The sequence below is a fragment of the Heterodontus francisci genome, chromosome 38 (genome assembly GCF_036365525.1).
Source record: "Heterodontus francisci isolate sHetFra1 chromosome 38, sHetFra1.hap1, whole genome shotgun sequence".
In the NCBI taxonomy this organism is placed as follows: Eukaryota; Metazoa; Chordata; class Chondrichthyes; order Heterodontiformes; family Heterodontidae; genus Heterodontus; species Heterodontus francisci.
The window spans coordinates 10,046,755-10,072,553 of record NC_090408.1 but is presented as its reverse complement, the minus strand read 5'-3'; the positions used below and the strand labels follow the sequence as shown (position 1 = coordinate 10,072,553).

Sequence of the window (25,799 nt, the reverse complement as noted above, 5' to 3'; positions counted from 1 at the left end):
AAAAATTGGTGGTGTCGTAAATAGTGAGGAGGAAAGCCTTAGATTACAGGACGATATAGATGGGCTGGTAAGATGGGCAGAGCAGTGGCAAATGGAATTTAATCCTGAGAAGTGTGAGATGATGCATTTTGGGAGGTCTAACAAAGCAAGGGAATATACAATGGATGGTAGGACCCTAGGAAGTACAGAAGGTCAGAGGAATCTTGGTGTACTTGCCCATAGATTACTGAAGGCAGCAGCACAGGTAGATAAGGTGGTTAGGAAGGCTTATGGGATACTTGCCTTTATCAGCCGAAGCACAGAATATAAGAGCAGGGAGGTTACGATGGAGCTGTATAAAACGCTAGTTAGGCCACAGCTGGAGTACGGTGTCCAGTTCTGGGCACCACACTATAAGAAGGATGTGACTGCAGTGGAGAGGGTGCGGAGGAGATTCACCAGGATGTTGCCTGGGCTGGAGCACTTCAGTTATGAAGAGAGACTGAAAAGGCTAGGGTTGTTTTCCTGAGAACAGAGAAGGCTGAGGGGGGGGACATGATCGAGGTATACAAAATTATGAGGGGCATTGATAGGTTAGATAGGAAGAAACCATTTTCCTTGGCGGAGGGGTCAATAACCAGGGGATATAGATTTAAGGTAAGGGGCAGGAGGTTTAGAGGGGATTTGAGGAAAAATTATTTCACCCAGAGGGTGGTTGGAATCTGGAACGCACTCCCTGAAGAGGTGGTAGAGGCAGGAAACCTCACAACATTTAAGAAGTATTTAGATGAGCACTTGAAACGCCACAGCATACAAGGCTACGGGCTAAGTGCTGGAAAATGGGATTAAAATAGTTAGGTGCTTGATGGCTGGCACGGGAACGATGGGCCTGTTTCTGTGCTCTATGACTCTAAGTGGGTTCCGGTTTGTGCGGCACTGGCAACAGTACTGGGGAAAGTGGTGGTTGTACCATTGGGACGGTCTACACCTGAACCGTGCTGGGGCCGGTGTTCTAGCAAGCCGCATAACTAGGGAAGTAGAGAGGGTCTAAACTGAATAGTGGGGGCAAGGGATCAAATTTGGGAAGATACGGTAAATCAAGGCATATAGACAAGGCAAGCGAGAAAGATATTAATATGGGAAATGATAAACAGACTGTGAAAGGAAGGGAAAGAGTGTACAAATCTAAGAGTAAATGAACAGATAAGGGTAGAGGTTACAAAAATAATAAGAGGTCAAAACTAAAGGCTCTGTATCTGAATGCACATGGCATTCGAAACAAAACAGATGAACTGAGAGCGCAAATAGAAATAAATAGGTATGATCTGATAGCCATTACAGAGACATGGCTGCAGGACGACATAGATTTGGACCTGAATATTGAAGGGTACATGGCATTTAGGAAGGACAGGAAGCTAGGAAAAGGTGGAGGGGTAGCTCTCTTAATTAATGATGGTATTAGCGCAATAGAGAGGGATGATCTAAGTTCAGGAGACCAGGATGTCGAAGCAGTTTGGGTAGAGATGAGCAATCATAAAGGCAAGAAGTCACTTGTGGGAATGCTGTACAAGCCACCTAACATTAACCACACTGCAGGACGGGGTATAAAGGAAGAAATAGTAGCAGCTTGTCAGAATGGTACAGTGATAATTATGGGGGATTTTAACCTACATATAAACTGGAAAAATCAGATGGTCAGTGGTAGCCTAGATGAGGAGTACATAGAATGTTTTGGGGATAATGTCTTGGAACAATATGATCTGGAGCCAACCAGAGGGCAGGCTATACTGTGTTTTATTAGGACTTTCATCAATCTACTTCAGCTTATACAGAATGCTTCGTTCTAAACTTACAATTATTTTTTAAAACTGCCAAAATAGTGAAATATTTCTTCGAGGCAGGTCAGTGATCTCCAGCACTTTCTCTCATTTACAACACCATTTTCAGTCTGTTGGATGCTTGCATTGTGACTATAATTGCAGACACATTGTAGCTTTTAAAACTGTCCACTATTAGTGAACTACATCAATGCTCAAATGGGCTGTGTAATGAAAGAGTGGAAAGGAACCTAGAGACCCCTACATGAGCTCCTGATCTTAGCCGTGTCTTCCTAGTGTTTAATACAGAGTATTCACTTACTACGAAAGAACTGTGACTCTGATGACTTAGTCAATAAACAGACTGCCCAATGATGAGCCATACAGACCAGGATGGCTCCAGGTTCTATACTTGGGTTCGGTTCGGGCTAGAGTTGAGGTAGCTTCAGCATTCCAGGACTAAGGAAGAGATAAATCAACTAGCTTTCCTGCTCAAGTGTTAGCCAATGACGCTGTTGGAAAAAAGTATGCTCATATGGATGTTGGTGATGAAAGGATTGGGTTTGGCTATCAACACGCGCTGTCTAGGTTCACACACAAAGAACAGGAACTTGGGCAAGGTGCCAAGGGCTGCTGGCACCTGTAGGACTGCTCTCCAAGAGAGAAGGGAAAGAAACTGGGAAATGTTTTTTTTTTAAAAATCAAATAAATCACTGCGCAGGTCCACCTCAAGCTGTTTTACTATACCTCCCACAGACTAGCTCCAGGGAAGCAGAAGCAGAGATGTTGGTGAGAGTCTTGAATCAGGAATGGTGTGCAGAATCAGAACCGAATTGGAAGGACAAAAGTAAATTAAAATAGGCTGGTGGGGAAAGTCAACAAAAGCTCGCACTCAACAAAAATGTCTGTCCTTTGTTCAACTGCAATTATACAAGCACGTCATGTGCAGGACTTTCAGACAGGGATAGCTACATCTCGAGGGCCATCCAAAAGTTAATAATAAATCTGATTTTAGTTTTCCTGGATTCCTTTTCAATTTGAGTGCAATTATAGACCCACAATAACTTACAAAAAATCTCAACTGGCAGCTGCTTTGGGGGTCAAAAGGCTTTTAAAAAGGAGATTAAAAGCACATGGTACAACTGCATTTCATCCTTGAAAATAACTGAGCAAACTTCAGGGCTTAGGAGTTTTACGTAAGAAACATCACGAGCAGCAAGTAGTACCGCAGGCATTTTAATTAAAACATAAGAATGTAAAATGTTATCAAAGCAAAGTGCTCTATAACAAGCAGGATAATAGTATGCACTGCAGAGATTGGGAGTAACAATGTCAAATATAAATAAACTCAATAATATTAAATATGAGGCCATGGATGTTAAGTATAAAAGTATATTTAAAAAACAAAGCAACAAGTAACACTGGATTTTGTACAGCATGCAGTTGCCTCCCACAACCAAGATCTATTGCAATTGAAAATTTAACCATCCAATGCAATCCTTAAAAGATTAGGAAATGTAAAGGACAATTTCATACATCCTATCTGTGTTGGATGAAGACAGTAAGCATCTTGGGCATTTCCACAGGAACCAGGTTCCTCCCCACCCCTTATCGAGCAACCTTCCTGAACACCCATCCCCTGTTGCTTTGAGTGGTCGCATGTTGCTGCGCACTGTGGGTGGGAGTTCTTGCAAGATCAGAAATTCTTGTCCTATGCTGCAACATGAATTGCTTGCCATCACAGCAGAAAAGGTACAGTGAGGAGTAGCACATCATGGGGAATCCAGGTGCCGCACTTGGAAGGGAGGGGAAGGGAAGAGAGGAGATTCACAACATTAACTGGAATAAGGGGGAGAAAGTGCCAACCTAACTGTGATGAGAAGGCTGCTAGGTAGAATTGAGGAGGAAGAGGGTGAAGGGCTGAATTGCCAGACTGAATTGTGGGGGAGGAGGAGGACAAAACAATGCCATCAAGTAATGAGAAATTTGCAGTAGCAGAAAATATGTCTGTACTACGTTGGGAAACTGGAAAGAGTAGAATGTTTTGAGAACTGAACCAGATACTTCTGTAAACTGGGAAGAATGAGTTTGAAGTAGCTTTTGGGAAGCTGGGGTTTGGTTGGTCTTTTGGGAAACGAAGTGTAATTTTGTTCTTCCTTTAAGAACAAAAAAAAACGAGGACTGTTGGGCATACAAAAGTCCCAATAGATTAGGACAATTAAAAGTATGCTCTACTGCAATGTCAGTGTAAATACTTGTTTTAACGTCAGCTTATACTCAGCCATTTTGGAATTGCCTCCCTTTTAGGAGCTGTTAGCTTTTGCCAGTTTCTAAGTTGTTGTTTATACTCATTTCAAACATTAAACACACGACAGATGATAAATTTTTACTTCTCATTAACAATTCTCCTTACTTATAAATACAGGTGCGTGATTCCCTCAACACTGTGTTCCAACGCAGTGGTCAAGCTTCTGAAAGCTGTCTTTAGGACCATGCAATGATACCAATCACTACTTTAAAATCTGACAATGTTATTAATGACTCTCTACTTAAAGCGGATGCACTGAGGATCGTCTTCAAATCCTCACTAGATACAGGCGAGGTACTAGATGATTGGAGGTCTGCGAACTTTGTACCATCGTTTAAAATGGGTGCGAGGGTTAGGCCAAATAATTATAGGCCAGTCAGTCTGTCCTCGGTGGATAAATTGTTAGAATCAATTCTGAGAGACAGGATAAACTGCCACTTAGAAAGCCACAGATTAATCAGGGATAGTCAGCATGGATTTGTTCGGGAAAGGGCATCTCTTACTAACTTAATTGAGTTTTTTGAGGAAGTGACAGGGAGGATTGATGAGGGTAGTGCAGTGAATGTGGTCTATATGGATTTTAGTAAGGCATTTGACAAGGTCCCACATGGCAGACCGGTCAGTAAAATGAAAGCCCATGGGATACAGGGGAATGTAGCAGGTTGGATCCAAAATTGGCTCAGTGATAGGAAGCAAAGGGTTGTAGTCGACAGATGTTTTTGCGAATGGAAAGCTGTTTCCAGTGGCGTTCCACAGGGCTTAGTGTTGGTTCCCTTGCTGTTTGTGGTATATATTAATGATTTGGACTTAAACGTGGGAGGCATAATTGGGAAATTAGCTGATGCCACAAAAATTGGCCGTGTAGTTAATAGTGAAGAGGATAGCTGTAGACTCCAGAATGATATCAATGGTTTGGTTGAGTGGGCGGGAAAGTGCAAATGGAATTCAATCCAGAGAAGTTTGAGGTAATGCATTTTGGGAGGGTAAATAAAGCGAGGGAATACACAATAAACGGGAGGATATTGAGAGGGGTAGAAGAACTGAGAGACCTTGGAGTGCATGTTCACAGGTCCCTGCAGGTGGCAGGACCGGTAGATAGAGTGGTGAAGAAGGCATAGGGATTGCTTTCCTTTATTGGCCGAGGTACAGAATACTAAAGCAGGGATGTGATGCTGGAACTGCATAAAATGCTGGTTAGGCACCGCTGCAGTATTGCGTACAGTTCTGGTCACCACATTACAGGAAGGACGTTATTGCTCTGGAGAGAGTACAGAGGAGATTTACAAGAATGTTGCCAGGGCTTGAAAGTTGCAGCTTTGAGGAAAGATTGAATAGGTTATGGTTGTTTCCCCTGGAACAGAGGATACTGAGGGGAGAATTAATTGAGGTGTACAAAATTATGAGGGACCTAGATAGTGGACAGGAAGGACCAGTTTACCCAGGCGGGGAGGTCAGTTCCAGGGAACACAGATTTAAGGTGATTGGTAGAAAGATTAGAGGGGACATGAGGAAAAACTTTTCACCCAAAGGGTGGTGGATGTCTGGAATTCGCTGCCAGGAACAATGGTGGAGGCAGAAACCCTCAATTCTTTTAAAAGGTACCTGGACATGTACCTGAAATGTTGTAACCCGCAAGGTTATGGACTAGGTGCTGGAACGTGGGATTAGATTGGGCGGCTAGATTTTTCGGCTGGCACAGACACGATGGGCTGAATGGCCTTTTTCTGTGCCGTAATTGTTCTATGGTTCGAAAGCTAATTTGTGGTGCACACCTGACCTTGTGGTTAACATCAGACCTTACATGAAAATGGTCAGCACTGTTAATGTTCAGTACTGGCTAGAATTCAGATCTGAGTTTGGCATTTCAACATAAAGGAAAATTAGAATGCAACTGTTTACAAAATGCACACTGCAGTGAGAGAACGCCCACTTTCTTTCTATATTACTTGATGTTATGTATCTGTTTATGGAGTTTCAAAAGGCATTTGATAAAGCATCACATAATAGACTTGTTAGCAAAATGGAAAACAAGGGATTAAAAGGACAGTGGAATCAGATCCAAAATAGCCTTGGAGACAGGAAGCAGAGAAGTCCTGAATGGTTACATTTCAGACTGGAGCGAAGTATACCATGATGTCCCCAGGAATTGGTATGAGGATTACTGCTCTTTTTTATATATATTAATGACCTGGACTTGGGTATAAGAAATCATTTCAAAGTTTGCAGATGACACAAAGCTTGGAAATGCAGTAAGCTCTGAGAAGGATAGTAAAAAAACTTCAGGAGGACATAGTCAGACAGGTGAAATGGGGAAACATGTGGCAGGTGAAATATAATGGAGACAAAGGTTGAGCGACACATTTTGGAAGGGAAAATAAGGAGGCAATATAAATTAAATGGCACAATTTTAATGGGGGTGCTGGAATCGAGAAGCTGGGGTTCTTTGAAGATGGCAGGATTAATTAATCAGGCTCTTTAAAATACACGGGCTTTATAAATACAGGCATTGAGTACAAAAGCAATGAAGGTATGGTGAACCTTTATAAATCAATAGTTAGGCCTCAACTGGAGTATTTTGGCACCACATGCAAGGAACGATGTTAAGGCCTTGGAGAAGGTGCAGAGGAGATTTACTAGAATGGCACCAGGGATGAGGGACTTCAGTTACGTGGATAGACGTTGTGTTAAAGGATGATTTAATAGGGGTGTTCGAATTATGAGGGTGTATGATAGAGTAGATAGCAAAAATCTTTTTTTTACTGGAAGGAGGGTTGGGAACCAGAGGACACAAGATAATTGGCAAAAAGTCCAGGGGGAAAATGAGCAGCAAATTTTTTATACAGAGAGTTGTTACTGTCTGGAATGTAATTCCTAAGATTGTGGTGGAACCAGATTCAACAGTAATGTTAAAAAGGGAATTGATACCTACTTGAAAATGAGAAACCTGCAGATCTATGGGAAAAGAGGAGAGTGGGACTAATCGGATAGCTCTGTCAAAGAGCCTGCACAGGCACAAGGGGCCGAATTTGTTGTGTTGCATCATTCTATGTTAGAAATTCGCTACTTCTAGCAGTACAAAGCTGTAAACATTGCCAATTAAAATGGAATGCTTAAGCCATTAATGGAACGCATTCATGTTAATTAATTGCACAATAAAATGATTCTAGGATAAAACTGAATTCTGGAAAGGTGCCTGGTATTAAATTTCAGATTCTGTTTTTAATTTAGAATCCACCACATCTGAGAAGTTCAACATTTTTGAAAAGAACAAACCTTGAAAAATATCACTAAACTCAGTCGGCAACTGTAAAAACAGCATTTAAAAAAATATTTAGACAGCCGTGTCTTGTGGTATATTAAGTCCCCAGTGTAATGTACAGACAATTGCAAAATAAAGGAATTTTTCACATGTTTTCTACATGACCAAAATTTCAATTTGTTGTTGATCATTTTCCCTTCAATGTAAGGCACAGTTCCTCTTGAAAAACATTCTGTTTGCTGTGCAAGGATTGTCAGAAATTACATGGATCTGTTCCTGCTGAGTTGCCGACCCACCCCAGTTAACACACCTGCTTTTGAAACCTTAGAGTTGGGTGGGGTAAGTATCAGGCTTTTCCCAAATAGTTCCTTCCTGTATCAGAACTTTCTACTCAACCTGAAGAACAGGTATGAAAAAGCACCTGGAAGAAACACATACTCACTATTGCTGGGGTGGTGAGTTTGGTGTTACAATCTTTTTCTTTAAGAAAAAGTGCAATAAAATGGCACATCCATTTTCACCTGTCTCTATTTTGTTAAGAAGATAAGAAACATGAATATGAGTAGGCCATATGGCGGCTTGAGACTGCTCCACTATTCAATAAGATCATGGTTAATCTTGGACCTCAATTCCACTTTCCCACCCGATCCCCACATCCCTGACTCCCATAGAGTTCAAAAATCTATCTCTCATCTTTGAATAAATTCATCAAAAGATCATCCACGACTCTCTGGGGTAGAGAATTCCAAAGATTCACAACCCTCTAAGTGAAGAAATTTCTCCGCATCTCAGTCTTAAATGATTCCTTACCTGGAAATTATGCCCGCTTGTTCTAGATCATTCAGCCAGGACAAGCAACCTCAGTATCTAACTGTCAAGCTCTCTGAGAATCTTGTAAGTTTCAATGTCACTCTTTTAAATTCCAGAGAATATAGGTCCATTGTACTCAATTTTTCATCATAGGACAATCTGCTCATCCCAGCAATTAATCTAGTGAATCTTCATTACACTGCCTCCAAAGCAAGCATATCCTTTCCTAGATAAGGAGACCAAAACTGTGCACTATATCCAGGTGCGGTCTCACCAAAGCCCTATACAATTGCAGCAAGACTTCCTTACTCTTGTACTCCAGCCCCCTTGCGATAAAGGTCAATCTGCCGTTTGCCTTTCTAACTGCTTGCTGTGCTTGCATGCTAACTTTCTGTGTTTCTTGAACATCAACATTTAAAAGTTTCTCACATTCAACAAATATTGTGCTTTTCTATTCTTTCAATCAAAGTGAATAACCTCACATTTCCCGACATTATATGATATCTGCCACCTGATTTCTCACCCACTTAACTTGTCTATATCCCTTTGCAGCCTCTGTGTCCTCCTCACAGGTTACATTTCCACCTAGCTTTCTATAAACAGAAAACTTGGATACATTACTCGTGGTAACTTCATCTAAGCTATTAATACAGATTGTAAAAAACTGTTACCCCAGCCCCGATCCTTGTGACACCCCACCATTTCAGCCAGTCAACTTGAAAAGGACCCGTTTATCCCAACTCTCTGCTTCCTGTACAATATCCAATTCTCTATCCGTGCTGATATATTACCCCCAACCCCATAAGCCTTTATCTTGTGTAATAATCTTTTATGTAGCACCTTGTCGAATGCCTTTTAGAAATATATATGGACTACATTCACTGGTTTCTCCTTACCTACCCTGTTAGTTACATCCTCAAAAATCTCTAATAGCTATAGCTGAGGATGGCTCGAGGAGGTTTTTAATTCACCAGGTTTACTTTATAAAGTTAGTATGCAATTTGTATGAAGTTATATATAAATCGCACATTTGCCTTCTCCTGTAGTAGTCTGAAATGAAGCAGAATTGATAAGTTTGTGCCATCTGTTGGGGAAAAGATACAACTATATGACTTTCCTCAATTCTAGTATTAAAATACCTGAAGGCGTCCAATTGCAACAAGGCAAAATTTACTGCTTTGCCCGCCATCTGATTCCTCCTCTGGAAGGGTCATTCCTGCCAAACAAAGAATATGACGCCCTGTTATTGTTAACAAATGCCATCAGTTATGCTATCACTTTATTATAGTTGAACCCTCTGACAATATCTATCCTGTACATGGTAACAAACAGGTTGACCCTTATTCAGTCAAACCACTGAATGGTTTATGCAACAGAATAATTTTCCAGCCTTTGGATTTCATGGGGACCTCACACACCCTTTCATGGTCATATTATGTTTGTCAAATAGAACTGCAAAAATGTGATTAATGGATTAGATTAATGGCAGCTAACAGCCCGTACATCCGACTGCCTGCAGTGAACAAGTATACGTGGAGTTCTGGTATCACGACAGCAGTAAGTTATCACATGATAACTTCTTACAAGACAAACCTGTGTTGGAAGTGATCATCCACTGCATAACAGACACAATTCATTGCTGAATTCGGGAAAAAGAAATGAGGAGGAATTGTATTATTTTGTAAAATACATATTAAAATTATTTAAATATATATAAACAGGTGATCAAAAATAATGCTCAGTCAAAGAATATTTCAAGGGGCAACCAGAGCTTGGTTCAAGAGTTGGGTACTGAGGGTATTCAGGGGTGAGGGGCTTATAAGCATGGTGCCGACGCAGCTGAAAGCACAACCACCAAAGGCAGGGCGAAGTTAGGGTGAATGCACAAGGGTTCAAAGCCAGTAGATCAAAGAGGGGGAGGGTCCTTGTAGGCATGAAGCAACTGATAAAGACAGTGAGTGGGGGATGGGACAACAAAGCCCTGTAGGGATTTAAACACAAGAATGAGAATCTTAAGCTTGAGATGTTTGTAAGAATATTCTATTGTTGCCAATATAACTCCCACTTTAAAGGGCTTTTCCTATGGGAAAGGTAGAAGACATCTGGCTGGCTACATCGATGCTGCACAGGGAGCACGAGAAGTAAAAATTGCGTGCCTAGCAGAATGGCAAAGACTGCTCCCCGGCTATTCAAATTCCACCAATCAGGAACCAGTCTTTTTTAATCCTCCATGCCAGAAGCTTTTAACAGCTTGAAGATGTTGAATGCACATTTGCACACAAGCACAAAGAAGGAGGAACTAACAGGGGCTTCACAGGATGGATCAAAGAAGTTAGCAATATAAAAGCAAAATACTGCAGATGCTGGAACCACTCAGCAGGTCTGGCAGCATCTGTGGAAAGAGAAGCAGAGTTAACAAGCTGCTTTTTAACATCACTATAGTAATACATTTAAATAACAAAACATTAGAATTCTAATAGGACCAGACCTGAAACCAATCAGAAATAATGCACAACATGCATTTATATTAGTGGGTTAAGTGCCCTCAATTTAGGAGTCAATACATAAGTGAATACCTATTACAATATCTTATCAAACTATTTACCAGGAGCATTCAATTATCAAGAAGTCACAGTAAAACATATGCAAAAATATTCAGCACTATCTTTTAGGCCAGGAAATGTAAAAATAAATTGATCACAACAATTTTTTTTACAAAATGGAAACAATTTCACATTATTTGAATGTTATTTTGCTGGATTACAGATGCAAAGCATATATGTTAAGAAAGAAGTGATGTGTGCAATTTGTTCTGTGAAAATGACAAAGTTTATTAACAGGATCAAAATTATTTATTGAAAAAATAAGAAATGAAAAAACCTACGCTGCCAGGGCTACAATGTTTAGCCCTGACTTAAGGGAGGTGATTGCATGTAGAACGCTTTCAGTAATTTCAGTCCTACAACCTCTGAAAACTCTGCATTCCTCCAGCTTTGGCCTCTTCCACTTTCTTCATTCCATCATTGGCAACTGTCCCTTCAACTATCCAGATTTTAAGCACGGGAATTCCCTCCCTCCCTCCCTCTCCTCCTTTAAGATACGCCTTAAAACCTACCTCAGTGACAAGCTTTTATACACCTGTCTTAATATTACATTTGGCTATGTGTCAATTTTTGCCTGATTACACTCCTGTGAGGTTCCTTGGGATGTTTTTCTACATTCAAGGGTGCTACATAAATACAAGTTGTTCTTGCTTTTCAACAGAAACTTTCCTACAAACATTGAAGCTCTAATTTAAATGATACTCCAACCTCAAGTGTAGCAATTTCAAAGTTTCTAATTTCCTTGTACATGAACCAAGTATCTGCAGTATTTTTGATAAACATTATGTCAGGTGGATAAAATAGGCCTCCTGAACGCTGAATTGTAGGGTTGGATTTTACCTTAGGTGGACGGGAATTCGCCACCGACCAACCCGCTTCCGCCTAGCCCGGGGATTCGTCCCGGATTTTACAGGTCCCCAGGCTTTAAGTGTTCCAAGGCGGGACTTCCACCCACCTGACGGAGGAGGTGCCGGCTCAGTGAGCTGGGAGCGGTGGCTGCTGCTGGGACTGCAGCCCAGCTGACGCCAGGGTGCCTGGAGGGAAGGTAAGTTGGGGTTGCCTTACCAGAGGGATCGGTCCTTCCCTGGTGAGGCTGGAGTGGTTGTTTGGGGGGAGGGGGGCAAGGGCGGCCCTCAATTGGGCACCCTGTGCCTGACTGCCATGTCCCCACGCCCTCCCCGGGGCGTGGAAAGGCCGGCAGCTATCGCTGGGCGGCCTTTCACGTACCCAGCACGCCCTATTGCCACGGGTAAAATACCCGTTGAGGCGGGCGAGGGCCATTAAGAGGCCACTTAAGAGCCTTGATTGGCCTTGGGCGGGCAGGCCATTTCCCATCCCCCCGCTCGACGCCGTAAACTTGGCCGGAGGCGGAAGCGGGGCGGGTAGGCCTCCCGGAGCCTCCCTCTCAATTTTACACCTCCTCCACGCCACCATCTGAGATGCTGGGGTGGTGTAAAATTCAGCTCGTAATGTCGATTTCATTTCTGATCAAGTTCAATTACGGAAATTTAAATACCTTTCTGATAGAATAACCTTGTGGATTGGAAAAAGAAATCCAATGAGCATTAAGATTGTTAAATCCAGGTGAGAAAGGTGTCTAGGGTTCCCCCTCAGCCTTCACCTGGTCTTAACGTAACAGGGTTTAATTTTAAACACACTGTTTTTTTTAGCTCCCCCTTAATGAATCCTTGTTCACTAACTTCCAATTATAAGGCAAAGAAACTAGCCAAACAGGTTTAGGTTTTCTTAGGTTTAAAGAAAAAAGGTTGAACTTTATTGAACTTAAACTCTAATTCAGTTAATGCCAAAAAATACGCCACGTGGCCACGCTAGTATGCATATACGATACACACATGCAGATATAGACAGAAAAGAGAAGAAATAAAGTGGAAAGGTTTGAGGCAATATCTGAAGATGATTTTGGTTACTGTTCTTCGAGCTCCCTGTAAAGTCCTTGATTGTAGGTAGGTCTTGCTTTATCATTGGGGCCCAGTATTCTTCGTAAACCTTATTCGATGTAGGAGACTTTTCTCTCTTGAAGTTCATGTGTCGTCAGTGGGTCCAGGGGCTTGTGAGAAAGAGATGGAAGCAGTCAGGGAGGTCTTCTCACTCCAGCAGCAAACAGTCTTTCTCAGTTCAAACTCTTCATACAATTCAGAAAAACCCAGGTTGCCAAGCAAGTTAGTCATGTGACTGGCTGGTCTGACCACGTCTGTTTGTGGATTCTCTTGCATTAGTCGACCATGGAGTGTCTCTTCTTGCACACAATACTGGTGCTCAAAGTTCATTGTGGGTTAAATTGGAGTAGGGAATAGCCTCTTTGTCCCTCCAAGCACTGTCTGTAAGTATGTAAATGTTTTTTTCAGCCACGGCTGATCTGTTTAACAAGTTATTTCCTCGTTCCAGCAACAGTTTAAAATCAATGTTCATATGACAAAATTAATGTGTCTCATTCTTGGCAGGTGCTGGGTCTGCATGACTAGATTTGCAAATAAACTCTGACTTATAGATTATTATTTCATTCTGGCCATTACTCCACAAACAGACCACCAAGCTAAACATCTCCTTTAAAGAGTAAAAGGATATTTTTTTAAAACTGAATTGTTTAAGTATTTTTCCAGTGATGCAAAGTAGAATACTTGTGGTGGGCCAAGAGCAATCATACAAGGAGAGAACTAGAAAAAGGATTTAGCTCTGTGGCTTCCTATATGCAGTTTAACATATTTCAAGGACCAGAAAACACCAGTACACTGACTATTCATCAATAATCTCAACAGATGAAAGTAGGAATTGAAAACACAGACATACATAATGCAGCAGGAGTGCAGCCCAGAATATTTGAGATTGCGATTCTAACAGCCTAATCTTAATTCTATATTTTAAGCTTAAAAGGATGAGATTAAACCATTACTAAGCATATCTATTCAGCAACTATACTCAGTGCTTTGCAAACTATGTACAACTAACGGCAAACAAACTTTTGCAAATAGGTTATATGTGATCAATAACCTTATAAACTAGCATCAAATAGGAGAGGCACACAGGCATTTAAAATATGCAAAGGTTTAAGCACTGCAATGCTGAGAAGATAAATTGTATAGATTTGTATAAAGTCAAAGCATGCCACAGATGTAGGAATATAGGAAGACTGGGATAGGAGTAGGTCATTTATCCCTTGAGCCTGTTCTGCCATTCAATGAGATCATGGCTGACCTGTGACCTAACTCCATATATCTGCCTTTGCCCCATAAAGCTTACTATCTTTGGTTGACAAAAATCTACTAATCTCACATCAAAAATCAATTGATCTAGCATCAATGATGTTGGCAGAAAAGAGTTCAAACTTCTAACACCCTTTGTGTATAGAAGTGGTTCCTAATTTTCCTGAAAGCAAAACAGTAAAGGCTGGAAACACTCAGCAGGTCAAGCAGCATCTGTGATGAGAGAAATAGAGTTAATGGGCTGGATTTTGTGCTCAGCCTGAAGGCAGGTTTTATGGCGGGGGGAGCTGGAGAATCGGAGCCGAATCGTCCGCCCACGGAACCTGATGCTGTAATGCCGGGTTCCGATCTTTCCAGAGGCGGCGAAGTTCCGTGGCGGCACCTCCACCACTCTGTGATGGGACTGTACTTTAAATATGTTAAATACCGTTTTGCATGAATTACAATGCAATTCGCCATGATCCTACCATCACGTACCTTCACTTTCCCATCCTTGCAAAGCTGGCGCCACCACGGCGAGAGTCCTCGGTGCCTCCAAAGGTTAGGTAAGGTAATTTATGCCTTGCTATCCCATTGAATTTTTTCAATATCGAGCATTATCACTAAGGTTAATCTGCAGCTGTGAGGGGAGCTTGGAACTCTGCAAGTGGATACTGTTGTGGGGGGGGGTGGGTGTAGTGGAAGAGGGGGAGCTCTGCAAATGGACACCACTGAGGGGCGGAAGGGGAGGAACGATGTAAGTGCATCTGTCATTGGGAAAAGGCTGCGTTTGTGGACAACACAACCACTAGGTGGCGCAGTACTGACACATACACAAATGCAGCCTTATCGACTGAAATGTCACTGTCTGCAACGTCTCAGGCAGCTGCCAGTAATAAAGATGGTGCTGCTAAATTTGACACAAAACCGAATTGAACCTAAGCCTCCTCAATGGCCACAATCACCGCCTCCAACTGCCCCCCCCAAACAGTAAAATAAAAGCAAAATACTGCGGATGCTGGAAATCTGAAATAAAAACAAGAAATTCTGGAAATACTCAGCAGGTCTGGTAGCATCTGTGGAGAGAGAAGCAGAGTTAACGTTTCGGGTCAGTGACCGGGTTCCGAAGAAGGGTCACTGACCCGAAACGTTAACTCTGCTTCTCTCTCCACAGATGCTGCCAGACCTGCTGAGTATTTCCAGCATTTCTTGTTTTTACCCCCAAACAGTACCCTGCTCCCTCTCGCAATTGCCGTCTCAATCACTGCATTCAGTTTCCCGTTCACTCCTGCAATCGCTGCTTCCCTTTGCTGCTCCCTCCCATGCCCGCCCACTCGCCACTCCATCCCACTGTCCTATGCCGTGCCCATCTGCTCGCCATTCCCTCCCACTATTTGCTCCCTGCTTTGCTGTCTGGAGAAGCAGCGGGGAAAGGCGGGGAGGGGGAGGAGAAAGCAGGGTGCGAACGGCGAGGGGGAGAAGCGGCGAGCAGTCAAGAGCAGCAGGACATAGCAGCAAGCTGTTGGGAGTGGCGGGATGGAGTGGTGAGCAGACGGGCAGGAGAAGGACTGGGGAAGGGAAGCGGCGATCGCGGGATAATGTTGGGGGGCATGCATGCGGCAATCGCGGTCTTTGAGAGGTGAGGCAACACTTGGACGTCATTACGTGGTGACGTCGCCGCACGCATGCGCGGATTCATACTGGCAAGCTGGCAAATGTTCGGACACACGAATAATGTCGGCGATCGCTCTGCATTGTCAGGAGACACTCCGTAGGGAAAATGCTGGATTCCATTATTAAGTAGTAGCAGGACATTTAGAAAATCAGAATATAGTCAAGCAGATTCAACATGGTTTTGTGAAAGGAAAATCATGTTTGACAATTTATTAGAGTTCTTTGATGATGTAACAAGCAGGGTGGATTAACAGGAACCAGTAGATGTAGAGTATTTGAATTTCCAAAAGGCATTCGTTAAGGTGCCATATAAAAAGTTACTGCATAGATAAGAGCTCATGGTGTTGGGGGCAATATATTAGGGGAGATGATGGTGTAGTGGTATTGTCACTGAACTAGTAATCCAGAGGTTTAGGCTAATGCCCTGGGGACATGAGTTCAAATCCCATCATGTGTATGATTGCTTAAGCCTATGGATGAAGCTTAAGAGTTTGAAACTGAAACTAAACAGAGACAGATCAAGGATGTTCTACAAAACACAGACTGTGCTGAGAAGACATTGTACTGAGATCTTGTATGTGCTGGGATATTTTAAAGTGCTGTAAATAAACCAGTTGGTGATTAATACAAGTGTGATATCTGCATTTCTCTGAGATAAATCAGATATATAAATAGCCAGCAAAACTGGCGAAAGCATAACAGACAGAAAGGGATATAGATAGGTTAAGTGAATGAGCAAAAATTTGGTAGATGGAGTATAATGTGGGAAAATGTGAGGTTGTCCACTTTGACAGGAAGAATAGAAAAGCAGAATATTATATAAATGGCGAGAGTCTGCAGAATGCTGCGGTACAGAGGGATCTGGATGTCCTTGTACATGAATCACATAAGTTAGCATGCAGGTATAGCAAGTAATTAGGAAGGCAAATGGAATGTTGGCCTTTATTGCAAGGGTGATGAAGTATAAAAGGAGGGAAGTCTTGCTACTACTGTTGGTGAGACCATACCTCGAGTACTACGTACAGTTTTGGTCTCCTTATTTATCCAGGATATACTTGCATTGCAGGCAATTCAGAGAAGATTCACAAAGCTGATTCCTGGGATGAAAGAATTGCCTTATGTGAAAAGGTTGAGCAGGTTGGGCCTATACTCATTGGAGTTTAGAAGAATAAGGGGTGATCTTATTGAAATATGCAAGATTCTGAGAGGTTTTGACAGGATAGATGCTGAAAAGATGTTTCCCCTCGTGGGGGAATCTAGGACTAAGGGGAACAGTTTCCAAATAAGGAGATTCCCATTTCAGACAGAGGAGGAATTTCTTCTCTCAGAGGGTCATTAATCTTTGGAATTCTCTTCCCCAGACAGCAGTGGAGGCTGAGTCTGAATATATTCAAGGCAGAATTTTGATCTACAAGGGAGTAAATGGTTATAGACAGGCAGGAAAGTGCAGTTAAGTCCACAATCAGATCAGCCATGATCTTCTTGAATGGTGGAGCAGGCTCGAGGGGCCAAGTAGCCAAATCCTGCCCTGATTTCTTATGTTCTTATGTTTGGAATGGTGTCCTGGGAAGGGGAGGGTGTTGGGGATAACTGAGGAGTGGACTAGGGTAACACAGAGGGAATGATCCCATCAGAATGCTGAAAGGGGAGGAGAAGATATGTTTGGTGGTGGCATCACGCTGGAGGTGGCAGAAATGGTGGAGAATGATCCGTTAAATATGGAGGCTGGTGGCTGGAAGGTGAAGATAAGGGGAACCCTATCGTGGTTCTGGGAGGGAGGAGAAGGGATGACAGCAGAAGTGCGTGAAACAGAACGGACATGGTCGAGGGTCCTGCCAACCACGGGTGGCGGGGGTGGGGGGAGAATCCTTGACTGAAGGAAAAGGAAGACAAATTGCAAGTGCGAGTATGGAAGGTTGCATCGTCCAAACAGATGCGACGGAGGTGCAGAAACTGGGAGAATGGAATCGAGTCGTTATAGGAAGCCGGGTGTGAGGAAGCGTAGTCAAGGTAGCTGTGGGAGTCCGTGGGCTTATAGTGAATATTGGTTGATTGTCTCCATTTCTGGGGATAGGATGAGAAATCAAGGAAGGGAAGGGAAGGGAAGAGTCAGAGATGGATCATGAGAAGGGTGGAAATGGGAAGCAACATCAATTAAATTTTCCAGTTCATGATAAGAGCACGAAATGGCACTGAACAATCATCAATGTATCAGAAAAGAGGTGAGGGAGGGGACCTGAGTAGGACTGGACAAGGAACGTTGTACATATCCCACAAAAAGGCAGACATAGCTATCCTGAAAGGCTTGGCTCAAATATTTAGACAATGTCCCCACCCTCCTGACGTAGTCCTAGACTCCAACAAGTAGAAATAGTTTCCATCTAATAATGTCTTGTAAACTTTGATCAAATTACCCCATAGTCTTCTAAATTCCAGGGAATACAATCCTAGTTTGTGCAATCTCTCCTCATAATTCAACCCAGGTAAGCCCAGGTTTCATTCTGGTAAATCTAAACTGCACTCCCTCCAAGGTCAATATCTCCTTCCAAAGGTGTGGTGCCCATATCTGCTCACAGTGCACCAGGTGTGGTCTAACCAGGGCTTTGTTTAACTTTAGTATAACTTCTACCCCCTTGTATTCTATCGTCTCGATATAAAGGCCTGCATTTTCATTCGTCTTTTGAACTATTTTCTGTACTTGTCCATGACAGTTTAATGATCTTTGTACTTGGACCCCCAGGTTTCATTGAGCCTCTGCTGTTTCCAGCTTTTCACCATTTAGAAAGTACTCCGTTCTCTCTTTTTATGTCCAAAATGGATGACCTCACACTTGCCAACATTGAAATCCATTAGTCAGAGTCATGATAGATTTTTGATATATTGATGATGAGTTTTAGTTAAATGTAGTACAACTGCATTAGCTAGCGTAAAGGGGACAGTTGTACCAGATGGGATGTGAACTGCCAATCTGAGGAAGTAAGCGAAAAGACATGATGGGATGAGGCACAGCTAGTCAATGAGAAAATGAAGGAGTAAGGAGATACATTTATAGTCTATTCTGATGGCGATAAAAATGATTTGCACAGCAATAATTTTGAACACTTTGAATATTGTGCTTCTGTACTAGGAGTTTTATTCTCTACAAAGCCACATCCACTTTGGTTATTTCCCTTTATCATGTTCGAATGTTCTAAACTTCTAGAAAATCGTGGTTTCAAGTCCCACTCTAGAGGCTTCAGCCCATACCGTGACTGGCATTTCAGTGCAGTACTGAATGAGTGCTGCACTATTAGTGATGCTGTCTTTCAGATGAGATATTAAATTGAGGTCTCATCTATGCTCTCAGGTGGACATAAAAGATCCTAGGGCACTACTTGGAAGAAGTGCAAGGGAGTTCTCCCAGCATCCAAAATATATCTCTCAACCAACATCACCAGAACAGATTATCTGGTCATTTAGTTCATTCTGTTTGCAGAACTTTGCTGTGTATAAATTGGCTGCCACATTTCCTACACTACAACAGTAACTACACTTCAAAGAACTTTGGAAATTCCTAAAGTCATGAAAGGCACTATATAAATGCAGTTTTTTCTGTTGCATTGGATGACACAAATATAGATATCCTGCTAAACCAGACTCCTAATACCCTTTTAATTTTAAAGCATAGAAAAGCATTTATCTTGCCGATTCCATTCCTGGTGATGATTTAACACTGAAATGACAGAAATTCATTACGTACCAGCCAATCGCCCATAGTATTGCTCAAGGTCAAATTAGAAAAAATTGTTTTTTGTAACTGAGTGGCTCTTAGCAGTTGACACTTTTGACTTGGGCTGTGTATATATTGACATGTCCAGGGCCTGGAGTTTCAACAGACCCAGAACTTTACCCAAGTTAATATCTCTGTTGGAAATGTAATTTTTATATGTCTACAGTTATTCATCTTACCTATTTAAACTTTCAAATAGTTGATGGTTAAGAATTATTTCAACTTACTTCATTTGGTTTTGAAGACATGGAGAAGATATGATTAGAGTGACTTGCAAACAAATGCCAAACTTGTAGTACAATTGGGCGATAGTGCCCAGTGCTATATCCCTAGATTGTAAGCACAGTTTGATGTAAAAATACCCCATTATATCACATGTACTCTCATCAAATTTCATAATCATTCAAAGCCACTACATGTCAACATGAAGACAAACTTCAAGCTGGATGCATGCTTAATCTACAGCAAGCAAGGAATTCCAGGAACAATTCAAGTAAAAACTTGAAGACCTAAACTATAACTTTATAGATGCATTAATGTTGTGAAATATATATTTATGGATCTATGTTGTATAAGTCTCATTTTGGGCATTAGAAATTTCAATTACTGACAAAAATGGTAGCACAATACAGTCTATTTTATAGTTCTGTGAAAAAGGCAAATAACAAAATTAGAAATGTACTGAGCAACAAGCCCACTCAAAGGCAATACCGGCACATAAAATCATTTTGTGGCCTAATGTTCCTTGATTTTACCAGCCATATTCTGAAACCCCATGGCCCAGCATATCCCCCACTCTACCATTACCATCAAGCCGGGGAACCAACGGTTCAATGAAGAGTGTAGGAGGGCATGCCAGGAGCAGCACCAGGCATATCTCAAAATGAGGTGTCAGCCTGGTGAAGCTACAACACAGGACTACTTCCATGTCAAACAGCAGAAGCAGCAACAGACAAGGCTAAGTGCTCCCATAACCAACAGATCAGATCTAAGCTCTGCAGTCCTGCCACATCCAATCGTGAATGGTGGTGGACAATTAAACAACTTACAGATGGAGGAAGCTCCATAAATATCCCCATCCTCAATGATGGGGGAGTCCAGCACATCAGTGCAAATTTAAAGGCTGAAGCATTTGCATCCATCTTCAGCCAGAGTGCCGAGTGGATGATCTATCTTGGCCTCCTCCCGAGGTCGCCCGCATCACAGATGCCAGTCTTCAGACAATCTGATTCACTCCGCGTGATATCAACAAACGACTGAAGGCATTGGATACTGCAAAGGCTATGGGCCCGACAATATTACTGAAGACCTGTGCTCCAGAACTAGGCACGCCCCGAGCCAAGTTGTTCCAGTACAGCTACAACACTGGCATCTACCTGGCAATGTGGAAAATTGCCCAGGTATGTCCTGTGCACAAAAAGCAGGACAAATCCAACACAGCCAATTACCACCCTATCAGCCTACTTCCGATCATCAGCAAAGTGATGGAAGGGGTCGTCGACAATGCTATCAAGCGGCACTAGCTCAGTAATAAGCTACTCAGTGATGACAGTTTGGATTCTGCCAGGGCCACTCAGCTCTTGACCTCATTACAGCCTTGGTCCAAACATGGACAAAGAGCTGAACTCAAGATGTGAGGTGAGAGTGACTACTCTTGATATCAAGGCAGCATTTGTCAGAGTATGGCATCAAGGAGCCCTAGCAAAACTGGAGTCAATGAGAATTGGGGGGAAACTCTCCGTTGGTTTGACTCAGACCTAGCACAAAGGAAGATGATTGTGGTTACTGGCAGTCAATTATCTCAGTCCCAGGATATAAATGCAGGAGTTCTCAGAGTCATGTCCTAGGCCCAACCATCTTCAGCTGCTTCATCAATGACCTTCCCTCCATCATAAGGTCAGAAGTGGGGATGTTCGTTGATGATTGCGCAATGTTCAGCACCATTCGTGACTCCTCAGATACTGCAGCAGCCCATGTCCATACGTGGCAAGACCTGGACAACATCCAGGCTTCGGCTGATAAGTGGCACACAAGTGCCAGGCAATGACCATCTCAAACAAGAGAGAATCTAACCATCTCCCTGTGATGTTCAATGACATTACCATCACTGAATCCTCCACTATCAACATCCTGTGGGGGGGTTACCATTGACCAGAAACTGAACTTGACCAGCCACATAAATGCTGTCACTACAAGAGCAGGTCAGAGGCTAGGAATTCTGCTATGAGTAACCCACCTCCTGTCTCCCCAGTGCCTGTCCATCATCTACAAGGCACAAGTCAGGAGTGTGATGGAATATTCTCCACTTGCCTAGATGGGTGCAGCTCCAACAGCACTCAAGAAGCTCGACACCATTCAGGACAAAGCAGCCCACTTGACTGGCACACCATTCACCACTTTCAACATTGAGTATTGCTGAAAATAGAGACATGTTGTTGAAGCTCTTCATCTTGCACTCAGCAGGACAATCTGCAAGAATAACCAATGTAAGGGAAAACAACAATTTATACTGCATGAGAAGAGTGTGCTAATTGGTTGGCAGGTGAACTCTGATTGGTAGAGGTGTTGCCATGGAGAATGCACCAGTTTACAGTGACTGACAGTTAACTGCCAAGCTTTGTTTGAAATTTAAACCAGACAGCTTGACTCTGATTGATCAAGGCATTGCCCTGAGAAATGAACCAGCGAATGGCTGTCACTTATTTTGTTCAGTTGAAAAAGGCGCAATGTTTGTAAATATTCTGTCTACAAATAGCAGGGCCCTGTGTATTAATATATGTAGCTTCCAGTACGCCCAAATGCGCCACACTGCGAGCCATACTTTAATCTTAAATTGGCTGTCAGCATAATTCTTAGCACACTGTTGGATTATTTAGCAAAGGTTGTCAATCGTGGAATCACATGGGCACTGTGTTTTGAGTTTTGCAAGCACAGGCTGGTTTGGTACGGCTCGTATCTTGCCCGTTGTGGGCAACATTCATTTTCACTTGCAACATTCACTCCCTCCACCAAAGACGCACGGTGCAGCAGTGTGTACCATCTCCAAGATGCACTGCAGCAACTCATCAAGGCCCCTTCAACAGCACCTTCCAAATCCATGACTTCTACCAGGTAGAAGGACAAGGGCAGCAGATACATGGGAACATCACCACCTGCAAGTTCCCCTCCAAGTCATACACCATCCTGACTTAGAACTATATCGCCGTTCCTTCACTGTCGCTGGGTCAAAATCCTGAAACTTCCTACCTAAAAGCACTGTGGATGTACCTACAACCCATGGACTGCAGCAGTTCAAGAAGGCAGCTCACTACCACGTTCTCAAGGGCAATTAGGGATGGGTAAAATGTTGGCCTGGCCAATGACGCCCACAGCTCCTGAACGAATTTTAAAAAATCAATTTCCTGCCCTGATGTATTTCCACTTTTGGTTGAAGTCAGGTATTTAAGAAACTAACAAGTAAAAAAAAATTATAACGAACCAAGTCGACAACATGAGTCTTACATCAATTAACTGGTAATGTAATGGAATCATGGGGAACCAACCAGTGTCTGGTGTCAGCAGTGGTTAGCACTGCAGCCTCACAGCTCCAGCGACCTGGGTTCAATTCTGGGTCCTGCCTGTGTGGAGTTTGCAAGTTCTCCCTGTGTCTGCGTGGGTTTCCTCCGGGTGCTCTGGTTTCCTCCCACATGCCAAAGACTTGCAGGTTGATAGGTTAATTGGCCATTATAAATTGCCCCTAGTATAGGTAGGTGGTAGGGAAATATAGGGACAGGTGGGGATGTGGTAGGGATATGGGATTAGTGTAGGATTAGTATAAGTGGGTGGTTGATGGTCGGCACAGACTCGGTGGGCCGAAGGGCCTGTTTCAGTGCTGTATCTCTAAACTAAACTAAACTAAAAACTAGGAAACAGCAGCTAAACATGACTTCAGAAAGAAAAAAAAATCTCCTTTTTTAGTCTGAAGAAGCATTACCAAATTAGACCATGAAAAGCCTTATAAGCACGGTGTACTTTCAGCAGCAACTGACAAAATATTGTGTGAAAGCCTGCTACAACTTAGTAAATTTAAATAAAACCTCGAGGTGGATTCGCAATTGGCTGCAGGAACAAAAGCAGTAGGTACTTGTTAGGGGAATGATGTTGACTGAGAGGTAGAAAGCAAGGAGTGGAGTGCCCCAGGTCCCTTCTGTGTCAAATTCACAGATGATAGAGGGGGCATAATTTCAAAGTTTGCAGTTAAACAGTGAGGACAATAAACAGACTTCAGGAGGATACATAACACTAGTGAAATCAGCAGACACAAGGCAGATGAAATTTAACATGGAGAATTGTGAAATGATACATTTCAGGAAGGAGAATAAGGAAAGACAATATAAACTAAATGGTAAAATTTTCAAGTGGGTGAAGGAACAGAGAGACCTGAGGACTGTATCCATAATTCTTTGAAAGTGGTAGGACTGTTAAACAAGCATACGGAATCCTTGGCTTTATAAATAGAGGCACAGAATAGAAAAGCAAGGAAGTTATGCTGAACCTTTATATTCTAACCTGTTCAGGCCACAGCTGAAGTATTGTGTGTAATTCTGGCCACATTATGTTAGGGAAAATGTCAAGGCCTTGGGAAGGGTGCAGAGAAGGTTTACCACAATGATACCAGGGAAATGGGACTTCAGTTATGTGGAGAGACTGGAGAAGCTGGGATTGTTTTCTTTAGAGCAGAGAAGGTGAAGGGGAGATTTAACAGAGGTGTTCAAAATGATATGGGGTTTAAATAGAAAAACAAGGGGAAACGGTTTTCACCGGTAAAAAAAGGACACAGATTTAAAATAATTGGAAAAGAACCAGAAGAGAAACAAGGAGGGTTTGTTATTTTACACAGTGAGTTATGACGATCTGGAATTCACTGCCTGAAAAGGTGGTGGAAGCAGACTGAATCATAACTATCAAAAGGGAATTGGATTTTTTTTTATTCGTTCCTGGGATGTGGGCGTTGCTGGCTCGGCCAGCATTTATTTCCCATCCCTAATTGCCCTTGAGAAGGTGGTGGTGAGCTGCCTTCTGGAACCTCTGCAGTCCATGTGGTGTAGGTACACCCACAGTGTTGTTCGGAAGAGAGTTCCAGGATTTTGACCCACTGACAGTGAAGGAACGACGATATAGTTCCAAATCAGGATGGCGTGAGGCCTGAAGGGGAACTTGCAGGTGGTGGTGTTCCCATGCATCTGCATTGGAGTACTTTGGATATATACTTGGAAAGAAAACCTTTGCAGGGCTTCCGGGAAAGCATAGGGGAATGGGACTAATTGGATAGCTGAGGCACGATGAGCCAAATGGCTCCCTTTTGTGCTCTAAGACACTACAGCTACTGAATGTGGAGCAGTGAATGAAGCACCATTTACAAATTGAACTAAAATTAGATAGTTATGTGAGAAGAACAATGACATGAAATTGAACATGGATAAAGTTAAAGTACTGCACACTGGAAGAGAAATCGGTATACAGGCACTCTAAAATAGAGTCACCAAATGAAATGTGAAGCTGAAAGCGATCTAGTTGATTGAGTAGACTGAGAAATTAAAATGTCCAGTCACGATAGAGCAGCAGTTAGTAAAACAATTGGAATGCTGAAACCGTAGTGTTCTGGCCGAGCACTCCTTAATACTGTATTAACAGAGTATAAGATTAACAAAGTTGCAAAGTTAACGAAAGATGATGGACATGCAGCAAACAATCCATTTAGGTGGGGTGTCTTCTCTTGGTGGTGAAGGTCAATCCTTGACAGGCAGGTTCTGCCACAAGTGCCACACATGAAGCTGCCAAGTGATGCTGTGAGTTGCTGTTTTTGATGCTGGTTCCTTTTGCCACATTGCTGTAGCAACTGGTTGTCATGGTAGTGCACACCAATCCACAGGATTTGTCACTATTTCCCTCTTTCGCCTGCTGGTGACTCCCAGGTGCGATAGTCGACATTTAGCGCCTTCATGTCACGCTTGCAACCATCCTTGAAAGCGGAGCTTTGGGCATCCCACTGGTCGTCTGGCTCCGGCTACATCACCGTACAGAAGGTCCTGGGGTGTCCAATCCACCGAAACCGCCTCTGTTTGATTAGTGCCAACACACTTGGGAGCTCTGCCTTTGACAGGACTGCCACATTTGTGATTTTGTCCAACCAGGATATAGCCACAATGCACTGCAGACGGCGAAGATGGAAATTATTGAGCTTCTCTTCCTGGTAGCTGTAAGTAGCTCATGTTTTACAGTCATACAGCGAGCTGCTGAGAGCACAGGCCTTATAAACCATCAGCTTGGTGTTATCCCATGCACATTTCAAGAGTCAGCCAATGGTGGTAGCTGCTTTCCCTATGCATGTATCGAACTCT

General features: G+C 42.7%; 1 protein-coding gene across 5 annotated transcripts in view; it reads right to left on the bottom strand.

Moving 5' to 3' along the window:
• The window catches only part of arnt2 (aryl-hydrocarbon receptor nuclear translocator 2), a 503,920-nt gene that overhangs the window by 249,320 nt on the left and 228,801 nt on the right, over positions 1–25,799 (bottom strand). For all 5 annotated transcript variants that reach the window (XM_068017713.1, XM_068017714.1, XM_068017715.1 and 2 more), the window contains exon 8: positions 9,313–9,389. In XM_068017713.1, coding sequence (XP_067873814.1) covers positions 9,313–9,389 — 77 coding nt within the window. The remainder of the gene's footprint in view (positions 1–9,312; positions 9,390–25,799) is intronic.